We start from the raw sequence: 15,779 nt of genomic DNA, 5'->3' as shown, positions 1-15,779 counted from the left end.
TGCTTCCCCTGGCCATAGCGTAAATGGTCACGTCCTTGCTTGGAACAATCCATTTTTCAAGGGGACTATATTATTAGTAAATATTGAACTTAACTTTTCTTTATTTCAGAAATATATACATGTACTTATATTTATTCAGAAATATAGTCCAATGTTGGTATTTATCCTCTGCCAAAATGAGTTTGTAGAACACAGTTTATTTCAAACACCCCTATCACAATAGTCTCAACTTGACACTTCCTTGTTTTTCGAAAGTTTTATTTTGTAGAAGTTGGCTAGCAAAATTTGACATGAATCCTGTCGGAATATGGAGATGATTTGATTCATATTTCTTCAACTTTAACGTTTAGCTTAGGTTGTCCATGGCTGTAAATATACGCTAGCTACATTGAGAATTTCGAAGTAGGGGAAGATGTTATCCGCGGTCAACGAAGATTTTAGGGTGAAGTTTCCACTACATTCATTGGTCTGGGAAAATGATTACAGGAATTTGGAAAACAAGTCAACAAAGGTATGTCAAAATATGGACTCTGAGCTAGCTACAACTACTCACCTGGTTGGCCGGCCGCCTTTTCTAGCTACATCTCTATCTGCTTCAAAATGGCTGAAACCAGCGTTAGCTACTTTGCTAACTTCTTGCTAGTTACCGGCGTTAGCTACTTGGCCTGACATGCAGAACCATACAATTTGACAGGTGTAATTCCTAGGTATGCAATTATATCCGTTCACAGAATGCCATGTTGCAACAATGATCGCGATGATACACGTGTATTTTAACATAACTAACTAGTCAGCCTTCTAGCTAATAGGTTCCACTTTGCATGGGCTATTAACTGGTGTTCGACACGGCACAAGGGGTGTGTTCATTGGTCGCAGACCGTTGCCGGAAACCGTTTCATTTAGGATCCAAAGATTATGGATATACTGACAAGATACATGTCTCTCCGCCCTAACAATAGGAGTCGTTGTCCCCAAAAGCGGCACGGTGGGCTGTCTGTCTCTCCTTTATTTGGCTTGGTGGATACATCTCATTATTGTAATCTGTTTTTGAATATTCGATGACGTTAACTGCCTGTGGAGAGAGATGGAGAGAGATGCTATGCTACAGGGAGTTACCGGCTTCCTTAAAGCAAGGTGTAATTACTTTGATTCCCGAACCTAATAAGGATAGTCTTTATATAGACAACTGGATGCCCATTAGGCTGTTGAATAATGATGGCAAATGATTTGCCCTGGTATTTGCTAAGAGGTTGAAACAAGGCTTATATCATATAATTGATGAAGAACAATCTGGTTTTGTGCATGCTCGACACATTAGTCATAACATCAGGTTGATCTTAGATGTGATTGACTATAATGATTATCCTTGATAATAGTTTTCTTATGTTTGTTGATTTTTATAAAGCTTTTGACACTGTAGAACATGAGTTTGTTGTACTTGTTGTACAGTGTAGGTTCCGTCCCTCTCTTCGCCCCAACCCGGGCTCGAACCAGGGACCCTTGCACACATCAACAACTGACACCCCACGAAGCATCGTTACCCATCGCGCCACAAAAGCCGCGCCCCTTGCAACGGGAACAAGGGGAACAACCACTTCAGGTCTCAGAGCGAGTGACGTCACTGATTGAAACGCTATTAGCGCGCACCACCGCTAACTAGCCATTTCACATCGGTTACACAAGGATGAAAAACAAAGGAGTGAATTAAACTTTAACCCCAGTATTGAGAAAACATAGAAGCAATTGAACCTCTGCTTACTGAGAGATATTTCATTATATGGTCGGGTTTTGTTGTCCAAAGCTGAAGGGTTATCGGTTTATGTCTTGTTATCACTTGCCTTACCCCCTAAAATTGTAAAGGACTGAGATAAGATTTTTTTACAATTTTATTTGGAGGAACAAGCCTCACTATCTACGGAAAGATATTCTCAGTATTACCCAAGAACAAGGAGGTCTTGAGTTTTTATATTTCAATACTCTAAATAATACTTTAAAAATAAATTGGATTCTGAAGTATATTAACAACCAGAACAGTATTTGGAATGTTTTCCCTAAGTATTTATTTGACTGTTGTTGGTTTAGAATTTCTGCTTCGGTGTAATTTTGATGTTGATAAAATCCCAGTAAAATTGGCCAAATTCCATAAGGAGACACTTTTAGCTTGGATGTTAGCATATAAACATAATTATTTCCCTCACAGATACTTTCTATGGAACAACAAAGATATACGATTTAAAAACAAGCCTCTTTTTTTTCGAAACTGGTTTGAGAATAAAATTATTTTGGTTGGTCAGTTACTGAATGAGGATGGATATCTACTCCCATATGGGGAATTTCATGATAAGTTTCTAATTCCAATTGTAACCGATGTGAAGTGGCTAGTTAGTTAGCGGTGGTGCGAGCTAATAGCGTTTCCATCAGTGACGTCACTCGCTCTGAGACCTGAAGGGGTTGTTCCCCTTGCGTTGCAAGGGCCGCGGCTTTTGTGGCGCGATGAGTAACGATGCTTCGTGGGCGTCAGTTGTTGATGTGTGCAAGGGTCCCTGGTTCGAGCCCAGGTTGGGGCAATAACCCCAAAATAATATGCGTTTGTTTTTGATGCAATTCCAAGGGGTGTTGTATTTTTATTTTATTTTTTTATTCCTCTGTGTTTGATGTAAGTAACAGATTTACATTAAAATATATTAATTGGCAATATTAACATCCTCAAAGGTAAATGTAGTAATAAACAGATTAGGAATATTGTTTGTGATACTACAATTCCCTCAGCAAGATTTTTTGGTTGAATGTCTATGGTGATATACAATGGGGGAAAGCATGGAAAATTGCTAACAAATATTGTATTCAGTAACAAGTTAAAGGACGTTTAATTTAAAATGTTACATAGAATGTATCCTGTGAAACATGTTTTGGAAAGATTCAAGCTGAATATTGACTATAATTGTGATTTCTGTGGAATGGAGAAGGAGACCATTTTTCATTTGTTTTTTACCTGTATTTATAGTATAATTTTTGGGATTGACAAACAGAACTTTCTTACGAAGAAAACAGGACCAGTTGTACAATTTAATGGTGTTGATATCATTTATTTCAGAAATTCTGACATTGATAAAGATGTAGTATGTTTAATTCAACTGCTAATAATATTAGGTACGTTTCATATTCACAAATGCAAATGGTCTAAATCAAAACTTAACTTTTTTCACTTTATAAATGAATTTAAACAATATGGCACTAGTAAAACAAAAAGGCAATTCAAACTTGTTGTATTATTAATGAATATGATTTGTTTGTTTAGGATTCCTGGCAATGTAAATAGTTTATGTATGCTTGTTTGCATGTGACTATTCATCTTTTGTTAATAACAAATAAATAATAATAAATGAATGAAAAATTATGCTAATACCTCATGCTATAAATATGCATAGCCATCTCGAGACAACTCCGATAGTGTTTTTTCTCAAATTTGCCGGGATGTCACGTGTCCCACTTTTTATTTAACCTTTATTTAACTAGGCATGTCAGTTAAGAACAAATTCTTATTTACAATGATGGCCTAGCCCGGCCAAACCCTCCCCTAACCTGGATGACGCTGGGCCAATTGTGCGCCACGGAGGGCCCACTACCTTAAACCGCTGTGCCACTCGGTCCCACTTATATCAGTACAGTCGTAAAAATATAATCATTACAAACTTCTATTAGATCATAATAAACATCACATAGCAATTAAGCCATCATTTTTTTGTTGAAGACCAAATTCGACACTCTCATTGACATCCATACAAAAACGTATTGCTTGGTTGGCGAAACAACGAAAAAAAAGCCACCTACTGAAGTTGGGCCTTTCTTTTCCTCTTCCTCTCCCGGTGTAATCATAACGCCAAACACTTACAAAACGTTTCTATTGGACAGGTTTAGCAAAGAGGGCGGGACCTACCTGAATGTGTCCAAAAGAAACACTTGTTTTTGTTGCTTGGGGTAATGTTTACGCCCCAGAATTTGTCCAATAGTAGGCAGGGCAAACCCATTTTTGTGATCTCGGGTCTACACTGAACAAAAATATGAAAGCAACATGTAAAGTGTTGGTCCCATGTTCCACATGCACAAAAGTCTTCTTTCTCTCAAATGTTGTGCACAAATTTGTTGACATCCCTCTTAGTGAGCATTGCCAAAATAATCCATCCACCTGACAGCTGTGGCATATCAAGAAGCTGATTAAACAGCATGATCATTACACAGCTTGTTCTGGGGACAATAAAAGGTCACGTCTTAACCAACTTCAGTGGGCAAATTCTCACCTTCGATGGCCAAATTTTTATTTGATTTGGCCATCGAAGGTGAGCATTTGCCCACTGAAGTCATTTTTGGCCATCGAAGCTGAGCATTTTCCCACTGAGTGGGGTTCAGCGTCGTAACCGACTTGAGTGGGCAAATGCTCACCTTCGATGGCCAGTGGCACACTGGAGAAGTGTGCTCTTCACGGATGAATCCCGGTTTCAACTGTACCGAGGAGATGGCAGACAGCGTGTATGGCGTCGTGTGGGCAAGCGGTTTGCTGATGTCAACGTTGTGAACCCCATGGTGGGGTTATGGTATGGGCAGGCATGTTTCAGCATGATAATGCACAGCCCCATGTTGCAAGGATCAGTACACAATTCTTTGAAGCTGAAAATGTCTCAGTTCTTCCATGGCCTGCATACTCACCAGAAATGTAACCCATTAAGAAGATTTGGGATGCTCTGGATTGACGTGTACGACTGCGTGTTCCACTTCCCACAATATCCAGCAACTTCACACAACCATTGAAGAGGAGCAGGACAATATTCCACAGGGCACAATCATCAGCCTGATCAACTCTATGTGAATGAGATTTGTCACGCTGCATGAGGCAAATGGTGGTCACACCAGATACTGACTGGTTTTCTGATCCACGCCCCTACCTTTTTTTTGTGACCAACAGATGCATGTATGCATCAGTCATGTGAAATCCATAGATTTATTTTATTTCAATTGATTGATTTCCTTATGAACTGTAATTCAAAATCTTTGAAATTGTTCACTGTTCATCAAAATAAATAAATCACAGCATGTTTTTGGACACATTCAGCAGTTTTGACCTGATTTATGTACAATACAATTGGAAATTAATGTTGAAAGTTAAATTTATATTCCTAAAACGTAAGTTAAAAATGATGCCGTCTCTGCTTCCTGTTGACAAGACATTTGGATAAATAGCCCAATGTCAACTGTTTTAAAGTGCCCAAATGAATGACTAATATGCAGAAACAGTTTGTTTATATATTGAAAACCTAAACATAAAATGTACTATCTACACATACAGTGCCTTCAGAAAGTATTCATATCCCTTGACTTATTACACATTTTGTTGTTACAACCTGAATTCAAAATGGATTAAATCAACAACTAAAAAAATGCACCTGTTATATAACACACAATACCCCATAATGTCAATGTGAAAACATGTTTTTAGACATTTTTGCAAATGTATTCAAAATGAAATGCAAAAATATCTCATTTTCATAAGTATTCACATCCTGAGTCAATGCATGTTAAAATCACATTTTGGCAGCGATTACAGCAGTGAGTCTTTCGGGGTAAGTCTCCATAAGCTTTGCACACCTGGATTGTACAATATTTGCCCATTATTCTTCAAAGAATGATTCCAGTTCTGTCAAATTGGGTTTTGATCATTGCAAGACATTCCCTTTCAAGTCATGCCATAGATTTTCATGCAGATTTATGTCAAAACTGTAACTCGGCCACTTAGGAACATTCACTGTCTTCTTGGTAAGCAACTCTAGGGTAGATTTGGCCTTGTGTTTTAGGCTATTGTCCTGCTGAAAGGTGAATGAATTGCCCAGAGTCTGGTGGAAAGCAGACTGAAACAATTTTATCCTGGAAAAACTCCCCAGTCCTTAACTATTACAAGCATACCCATAACATGATGCACTATGCTTGAAAATATGGAGAGTGGTACTCAGTAATGTGTTGCATTAGATTTGCCCCAAACATAACACTTTGTATTCGGGACAAAAAGTTAATTGCTTTGCAAATTTTTTTTGCATTATTACCTTGCCTTGCTCCAAAAAGGATAAATATTTTTGAAATATTCTGTACAGGCTTCCTTCTTTTTGCCATGTCAATTAGGTTAGTATTGTGGAGTAACTACAATGTTGTTGATCCATCCTCAGTTTTCTCCTATCACAGCCATTAAGTTAAGTACCAGTAAACTGTTTGGACACATCTTCTCATTCAAAGATTTTTCTTTATTTTTTATATTTTCTACATTGTAGAATAATAGTGAAGACATCAAAACTATGAAATAACACCTATGGAATCATGTAGTAACCAAATAAGTGTTAAACAAATAAAAATATATTTTATATTTTTCAAAGTAGCCACCCTTCCTTGATGACAGCTTTGCACACTCTTGGCATTCTCTCAACCAGCTTCACCTGGAATGCTTTTTCAACAGTCTTGAAGGAGTTCCCACATTTGCTGAGCAATTGTTGGCTGCTTTTCCTTCACTCTGCGGTCCAACTCATCCCTAACCATCTCAATTGGGTTGAAGTCGGGTGATTGTGGAGCCCAGGTCATCTGATGCAGCACTCCATCACTCTCCTTCTTGGTCAAATACAGCCTGGAGGTGTGTTGGGTCATTGACCTGTTGAAAACAAATAATAGTCCCACTAAACGCAAACCAGATGGAATGGCATATCGCTGCAGAATGCTGTGGTAGCCATGCTTGTTAAGTGTGCCTTAAATTCTAAATAAATCACTGACAGTGTCACCAGCAAAGCACCCCAACACCATCACACCTCCTCCTCCATGCTTCACGGTGGGAACCTCACATGCAGATATCATCTGTTCACCTTCTCTGCATCTCACAAAGACACTGCGGTTGGAATCAAAAATATCTAATTTGGACTCCAGACCAAAGGACAGATTCCCACCAGTCTAATGTCCATTGCTTGTGTTTCTTGGCCCAAGCAAGTCTCTTCTTATTGGTGTCCTTTAGTAGTGGTTTCTTTTCAGCAATTCAACCATGATGACCTGATTCACGCAGTCTCTGGACTTGGTATTTTACGAAATAGGGCTATCTTCTGTATACCACCCCTACCTTGTCACAACAGAAACGATTGGCTCAAATGCATTAAGATGGAAAGAAATTCCACAAATTAACTTTTAACAAGGCACACCTGTTAATTGAAATGCATTCCAGGTGACTACCTCATGAAGCTGGTTGAGAGAATGCCAAGAATGTGCAAAGCTGTCATCAAGGCAAAGGGTGGCTACTTTGAAGAATCTCAAATATAAAATATATTTTGATTTGTTTAACACTTTTTTGGTTACTACATGTTTCCATATGTGTTATTTCATAGTTTTGCTGTCTTCACTATTATTCTAGAATGTAGAAAATAGTACAAATAAAGGAAAAACCCTTGAATGAGTAGGTGTGTCCAAACCTTTGACTGATACTGTAACTGTTTTAAAGTCCCCATTGGTCTCATGGTGATATCCCTGAGCGTTTCCTTCCTCCCCGGCAACTGAGTTAGAAAGGACGCCTGTATCTTTTTAGTGGCTGGGTTTTATTGATCCACCATCCAAAGTCTTTTTAATAACTTCACCATGCTCAAAGGGATATTCAGTGTCTGCTTTTTCTTATTTTAACCCATCTACCAATATGTGCCCTTTGCGAGCCATTGGAAAACCTCCCTAGTCTTTGTGGTTGAGTCTGTGTTTGAAATTTACTGCTCGACTGAGCGACCTTACAGGTGTGTGTGGGGTACAGAGTTGAGGTAGTCATTAAAAAATCATGTTAAACACTATTATTGCACACAGAGTGAGTCCATGCAACGTAATATGTGACTTGTTAAGCACAATTTTACTCCAGCATTTATTTAGGTTTGCCATAACAAAAGGGTTGCATACTTATTGACTCAAGACATTTCAGCTTTTTATTTTTAATTCATTTGGGGTGTTGTGTGTAGGCCACTGACCAAAAATCTGAATATAACCCATTTTAAATTTGGGCTATAACACCTTTTTTTTTTTAAAGTTACACCGACAGCTTCATTACGTTTTGGTACACCAGAATTACATTCATTTCCAATGAAACGCTGCGTTTGCCTTGCAGCATTGCGTTGCAGAAGCAGTTGCAGTGCGTTCGGTGTGGTGCATTACATTTAAATTACATTTAAGTCATTTAGCAGACGCTCTTATCCAGAGCGACTTACAAATTGGTGCATTCACCTATAATATCCAGTAGAACAACCACTTTACAATAGTGCATCTAAATCTTTTAAAGGGGGGGGGGTTAGAAGGATTACTTTATCCTATCCCAGGTATTCCTTAAAGAGGTGGGGTTTCAGGTGTCTCCGGAAGGTGGTGATTGACTCCGCTGCCCTGGCATCGTGAGGGAGCTTGTTCCACCATTGGGGTGCCAGAGCAGCGAACAGTTTTGACTGGGCTGAGCGGGAACTGTGCTTCTTCAGAGGTAGGGAGGCGAGCAGGCCAGACGTGGATGAACGCAGGGCCCTTGTTTGGGTGTAGGGCCTGATCAGAGCCTGAAGGTACGGAGGTGCCGTTCCCCTCACAGCTCCGTAGGCAAGCACCATGGTCTTGTAGCGGATGCGAGCTTCAACTGGAAGCCAGTGGAGAGAGCGGAGGAGCGGGGTGACGTGAGAGAACTTGGGAAGGTTGAACACCAGACGGGCTGCGGCGTTCTGGATGAGTTGTAGGGGTTTGATGGCACAGGCAGGGAGCCCAGCCAACAGTGAGTTGCAGTAATCCAGACGGGAGATGACAAGTGCCTGGATTAGGACCTGCGCCGCTTCCTGTGTGAGGCAGGGTCGTACTCTGCGAATGTTGTAGAGCATGAACCTACAGGATCGGGTCACCGCCTTGATGTTAGTGGAGAACGACAGGGTGTTGTCCAGGATCACGCCAAGGTTCTTAGCACTCTGGGAGGAGGACACAAGGGAGTTGTCAACCGTGATGGCGAGATCATGGAACGGGCAGTCCTTCCCCGGGAGGAAGAGCAGCTCCGTCTTGCCGAGGTTCAGCTTGAGGTGGTGATCCGTCATCCACACTGATATGTCTGCCAGACATGCAGAGATGCGATTCGCCACCTGGTTGTCAGAAGGGGGAAAGGAGAAGATTAATTGTGTGTCGTCTGCATAGCAATGATAGGAGAGACCGTGTGAGGATATGACAGAGCCAAGTGACTTGGTGTATAGCGAGAATAGGAGAGGGCCTAGAACAGAGCCCTGGGGGACACCAGTGGTGAGAGCACGTGGTGCGGAGACAGATTCTCGCCACGCCACCTGGTAGGAGCGACCTGTCAGGTAGGACGCAATCCAAGCGTGGGCCGCGCCGGAGATGCCCAGCTCGGAGAGGGTGGAGAGGAGGATCTGATGGTTCACAGTATCAAAGGCAGCAGATAGGTCTAGAAGGATGAGAGCAGAGGAGAGAGAGTTAGCTTTAGCAGTGCGGAGAGCCTCCGTGACACAGAGAAGAGCAGTCTCAGTTGAATGCCCAGTCTTGAAACCTGACTGATTAGGATCAAGAAGGTCGTTCTGAGAGAGATAGCAGGAGAGCTGGCCAAGGACGGCACGTTCAAGAGTTTTGGAGAGAAAAGAAAGAAGGGATACTGGTCTGTAGTTGTTGACATCGGAGGGATCGAGTGTAGGTTTTTTCAGAAGGGGTGCAACTCTCGCTCTCTTGCGTCAAACTGTATGTGTAGACTGCTTGACAGAAATGGTAGCAGAAGGTGAATGTTGAACTTTTGTTGCATACATATACAGATGATGCTGCGTACTATTTTGCACAATGACGCTGTCTGTGTGTTCGAAGCGTTAAGGGGTGTGAATACTTTCTGAAGGCCCTATACATGTGGAACAATAATAATCATGGGCTGTTCCAAAATACCACAACTAAAAAGCAAAATGGAATCTGGAGATATTTTTTACATCACTGGTTAGAGGACAACTTGCAGAACACAGTGAGCTACATTTTAGAATGTTGTATTTTGATACAGGAGTCACCAAAACAGAAAGAGAAACGCAACACTGTTTTGTCAATCACTTATATCGATTGTCACGTTGAAATCAATTGCGTGAGAGGGGGGTTTTATGTCCTGTTAACTACCACAGCTCACAAACCATTCCCGAATCTGAGAATAATGTGTACATCCCTTGTTAGAGGACAAATTGTAGAAGACGGCTAGCTACATTTTTGAAGTGTTGCATTTTGATTCAAGTGGGTCGCCAATGCGGTAATTGTAAGGCAACTATTTTTTTGTTAATCACTTCGATGGATATCACGTTGAAATCAATAGAACAGGGGCAAACGTTTGGGGTGTAGCTCTGTTTAAATAAACACTATTCAAATGCCACACGGAAACTTGAAATAACCTATACATAGTTGGTTAAATGAGACTTTATAGAAGGCTTATATCTATATTTTTGAATATCGGATGTTGATTTCAGGAGGCTGCCTTCACGGAAAAAGGAACAAACGTACAGTTCTGAATAGAACTACTGTTCGCTGAAGGAGGGAACGAGGTATAGCATACTAGGGGGAGTCAATGACCAATCTTATTCACCTGAAAACTGAAAACACGCCAATCTGGCCAATGGATGCCGAGCCTGCCCTCGATAGCCCCACCTTCCTGGCTATAATACCGGGCCTTGCATTCATTTCCTCAATTCAGTACCACTCATCAGCAAGCCCAAACCCCTTGACGGAGCAGGGCCAAAATATGTTATAACGCGTTCCCTCCTTCAGGGAGAAGGAGTTATATTTATAACTGTAGTTTCCCATTCAGTTGGTCACTCTGTATAACATACTATGGAGACATGCACTCACGCCCGACATACAATCACACCCCAAACCGGCTCAGAAGGTACCAAACTAGGAGCCCCACAGCAGCCTAAGCACACACTGGTTCCACCGGCTCCAAAAAGGGGTTACAGAAGCCACCTTTTTCCCCAATAAAACTTACCCGAGAAGCTTGAACTGTCGGAGCCCCATATAGAACCTGCTGCAACCTGGCTATGCACACTGACACGCTGCCACTGCAGCTAAAGTCCATAGACCCCACAGTTTCAAGAACAATACTTACCTTGCGAGCCTGAAATGTCAACTCGTATAACGATCCGCAAGTCCAAAACAACAGAACACTTGTCGTGACTTGGTAAAGAGCACACGCGCTGCATATCATCGACCCGGCCTCAGACAACACCATTCAAGGTCATTTCACCGGAAGACACTTCGCCAGCAGCCCCAATCTTTCTCAGAAAGTCAGCCTGACGCCCAATGGAAGTTGAACCCAGCTGGAGACAATGGTCAGACGAACTGGTCCGAGCCAAATCCTCCTGAGCATGTTTCCACCTCAGGCAAACAGGACAGCACTTGTAAGTATCTTTATTGTGAAACCACATACCATAGGGCACTGTCGGAGGTTCAAACTCGGCTGGTTAGACCTTTTGAACTTTACTCAAGCAAGGAAGCACTGGCTACACAGGCAGAGCAGAAAGTAGTGGGGTTTTAGCAAACACAAATCCTACCCAATCAAGGAAGCATTAGCTACACAAGCAGAGCAGAAAGTAGTTGTTTTTAGCAAATACAAAGGACCGAGTTTGGGAAACCCTGATCTAGGTGGATGTGTACTGTCTATGAGGAAATTAATGCAAATTGAGGAAATTAATGTGAGCCCCAGTATTATAGCCAGGATTCTTCAGGTGAATATGATTGGTCGTTGACTCCACATAGTATGTTATACCGAGTGACCGACTGAAGGGAACCACTTTTTCTGTAAGTTAATTTCAACTAATCATAACGCGGCATAGGATATCAGGTTTGCTGTTATTTAAAGGAAAATGTCAATTACTCTACTTCATTATCATCCTCAGCACAAGCCCAACGTCAACGTATGTGAAAATGGCGCATTTCTATTTTTTGTAGTAAAAAATATGGCGAAAGATAAGTGTTGCCAACGACCTCATCACCCAATGCCTACTCATAATTGGTCAAAATCACACAATGATTTTAAAAAATAATCATATTTCACCTTTATTTAACCAGGTAAGCTAGTTGAGAACAAGTTCTCATTTACAACTGCGACCTGGCCAAGATGAAGCAAAGCAGTGCGACACAAACAACAACACAGAGTTACACATGGAATAAACAAGCGTATAGTCAATAACACAATAGGAAAAAAAGAAAGTCTATATACAGTGTGTGCAAATGGCGTGAGGAGGTAAGGCAATAAATAGGGCATAGTAGCGAAGTAATTACTATTTAGCAGATTAACACTGTAGTCATAGATGAGCAGATGATGATGATGTGCAAGTAGTGATACTGTTGTGCAAAAGAGCAGAAAAGTAAATAAAAACAATATGGGGATGAGGTAGGTAGATTGGGTGGGCTATTTACAGATGGACTATGTACAGCTGCAGTGATCGGTTAGCTGCTCAGATAGCTGATGTTTAAAGTTAGTGAGGGAAATGTAAGTCTCCAGCTTCAGCGATTTTTGCAATTCGTTCCAGTCACTGGCAGCAGAGAACTGGAAGGAAAGGCGGCCAAAGGAGGTGCTGGCTTTGGGGACGACCAGTGAGATAATACTGCTGGAGCGCGTGCTACGGGTGGGTGTTGTTATCGTGACCAGTGAGCTGAGGTAAGGCGGAGCTTTACCTAGCATAGACTTATAGATGACCTGGAGCCAGTGGGTCTGGCGACGAATATGTAGCGAGGGCCAGCCGACTAGAGCATACAGGTCACAGTGGTGGGTGGTATAAGGGGCTTTGGTAACAAAACGAATGGCACTGTGATAGACTGCATCCAGTTTGCTGAATAGAGTATTGGAAGCTATTTTGTAAATGACATCGCCGAAGTCGAGGATCAGTAGGATAGTCAGTTTTACTAGGGTAAGTTTGGTGGCGTGAGTGAAGGAGGCTTTGTTTGCGAATTAGAAAGCCGATTCTAGATTTGATTTTGGATTGGAGATGTTTGATATGAGTCTGGAAGGAGAGTTTACAGTCTAGCCAGACACCTAGGTATTTGTCCACATATTCTAGGTCCGAACCGTCCAGAGTAGTGATGCTGGTCGGGCGGGCGGGGGCGAGCAGCGAACGGTTGAAAAGCATGCATTTGGTTTTACTAACATTTAAGAGCAGTTGGAGGCCACGGAAGGAGTAATGTATGGCATTGAAGCTCGTTCGGAGGTTAGTTAACACAGTGTCCAAAGAAAGGCCAGATGTATACAGAATGGTGTCATCTGCGTAGAGGTGGATCAGGGAATCACCCGCAGCAAGAGCGACATCGTTGAAATATACAGAGAAAAGAGTCGGCCCGATAATTGAACCCTGTGGTACCCCCAAAGAGAACCCTGAGGTCCGGACAACAGGCCCTCCGATTTGACACACTGAACTCTATCTGAGAAGTAGTTGGTGAACCAGGTGAGGCAGTCATTTGAGAAGTAATGGCTATTGAGTCTGCCGATAAGAATACGGTGATTGACAGAGTCAAAAGCCTTGGCCAGGTCGATGAAGACGGCTGCACAGTACTGTCTTTTATCGATTACCGATGATGTCATTGGAAGCACTTATATTCCTCAGTCTTTTTTACAAAAAAACATTGAAATGCACCATTTTCACATATGTTGATGTTGGGGTGGTGCTGGAGATGATGAATTTGAAGTTAAATTTTTTTTGAAGTTTCCCTTTAAGTGATCGTTGGACTGTCAAATCTGTGTATTGGTGTGGCCAGCGACTTTTATAGACCACTTTCTGTGTTTGCAAACATTGCCGCACGGGGGCGATGTGCGCAAGTTGGTGGCAGAGCACTGGGGAGTTCTTATAGAATGGCAGCAAAAAAGCCTCTATTTGCATGTAGCTTATGAGTGCATTTCACACATTTTGGATTAAAATAGGATTTTAAGGCTTGATATAATGTAATATAATGTCTGTCATCATCGCAAATCAACTGCATTATACTTAATAAAACGCTTCAGCTTCAACCAGTTAAATGCTTCAACCAGTTAAATGCTACAGCCTATGTCATTCTAGCTAACAATTGCTGCATCCAAAATAGTTATTTTGCAAAGATCACAACCTAGTATAATAGTGACTATTCAAGCAAGAATCAAAACATAATTGTAAGCGTATGAGAACCCAAAATACACTACTGTTCAGAAGTTTGGGGTCACTTAGAAAAGTCCTTGTTTTTGAAAGAAAAGCAAAAAAATATTGTCCATTAAAATAAAGTTTCTTGGCAATTTCTCTCATGGAATAGCCTTCATTGCTCAGAACAAGAATAGACTGACGAGTTTCAGAAGAAAGTCCTTTGTTTCTGGCCATTTTGAGCCTCTAATCGAACCCACAAATGCTGATGCTCCAGATACTCAACTAGTCTAAAGAAGGCCAGTTTTATTGCTTATTTAATCAGCACAACAGTTTCAGCTGTGCTAACATAATTGCAAAAGGGTTTCTAATGATCAATTAGCCTTGTCAAATTATAAACTTGGATTAGCTAATGTGTTCCAATGTGCCACAGGAGTGATGGTTGCTGATAATGGGCCTCTGTAGATATTCCATAAAAAATCAGCCGTTTCCAGCTACAATAGTCATTTACAACATTAATGTCTACACTGTATTTCTGATCAATTTGATGTTATTTTAATGGACAAAAAAATGTGCTTTTCTTTCAAAAACAAGGACATTTCTAAGTGACCCCAAACTTTTGAACGGTAGTGTAGTTATTTTGTTTAGAAGTAATACAATCGTAAATCTAGGTTATGTTGAATGGGCGCAGATGGCGATGGCTTTCTTACTGCAGCCAAGTGTGTGACGTCAGTGTGTTGTATACTGGAAAGGGGTCCATAAAGAGTCCGCCCCGAATTTTCCGTGCCATTTGAATTAGAACCCATAGTTAATTTTTTATTTCTATACTTTTTGGGAAGTATAGAAATAGTGCACATAAATATATCTACCCCTTCCTAGACTTGCTTTCAATGAGAATGACAGATCTATAACTCACTTTTCTATGTGAATTTGGTGGGTCGCCCAAAAAGTTACATATTGCAGCTTTAATGGTAGACTCAGCGAAATGATGTTAGCAAGAGCAGCACCACAAATATCGAGATGAGTGAAATGCAAGACTTAGCTCCCACAGTCACATGGTATCTGTGCATGTGCACGGGTTCACATCACGCTGTTCACAGCAAGGTAGGCAGGGCCCAAACACGACAGAGAAGTTGAGCCTTGTGTTTCAATGCTCTTAGTTGTTGTGGAAATTGACCCCACTATGCTGTTTACTTTCTGCATTTATGTCATAACACGGAGTCTACCTTTAAGCACTCGATCTTATGTCATCCTGATGAGTAATTCCTCTAAATGTTTAACAGGACGCTCTAGACTAAAGCCTCCGTAGTGTCTGTGCAGCAACCTGAAAGTTTGACGTCCCTACCAATAGAAACTCTCTCGATTTCATTGCAAAACATTTTCCATTTGGAGTAGGGATGGGCATTTTTAAACGATTTCAGTATTCTAATAATATGATATTTTTTCAGATAACCGGATAGTTGAAATACATGGGTAAACTTCAATTGAGACTTGCTCACACAACTCGAGAGATGGAGTCGGTGCGCTGTTGGGGGAGGGGCGAGAGAGGAGCAGGGGCCTGTGTGTGACAGTATGTGTGTGGCACAAAGGGAGAGAGCGAGAGAAAGTAGCCAAACTGACTCACTACTTAGACAA

The 15,779-nt window shown here is 41.3% G+C and overlaps 1 protein-coding gene across 2 annotated transcripts in view; it reads left to right on the top strand.

Moving 5' to 3' along the window:
• The first annotated feature begins 116 nt into the window (after positions 1-116).
• LOC115164849 (ankyrin repeat domain-containing protein 13A-like) overlaps positions 117-15,779 on the top strand; it is a 38,978-nt gene continuing 23,315 nt past the window's right edge. Inside the window, exon 1 of one of the 2 annotated variants that reach the window (XM_029717716.1) lies at positions 117-511. In XM_029717716.1, coding sequence (XP_029573576.1) covers positions 413-511 — 99 coding nt within the window. In that variant the 5' untranslated portion in view covers positions 117-412. The remainder of the gene's footprint in view (positions 512-15,779) is intronic. The other variant, XM_029717715.1, reaches the window with a different exon arrangement.

The sequence above is a fragment of the Salmo trutta genome, chromosome 27, assembly GCF_901001165.1.
Source record: "Salmo trutta chromosome 27, fSalTru1.1, whole genome shotgun sequence".
Classification (NCBI taxonomy): domain Eukaryota; kingdom Metazoa; phylum Chordata; class Actinopteri; order Salmoniformes; family Salmonidae; genus Salmo; species Salmo trutta.
Note: the sequence above shows the minus strand (reverse complement) of the source record. Positions and strands in the feature narration are given on the sequence as shown.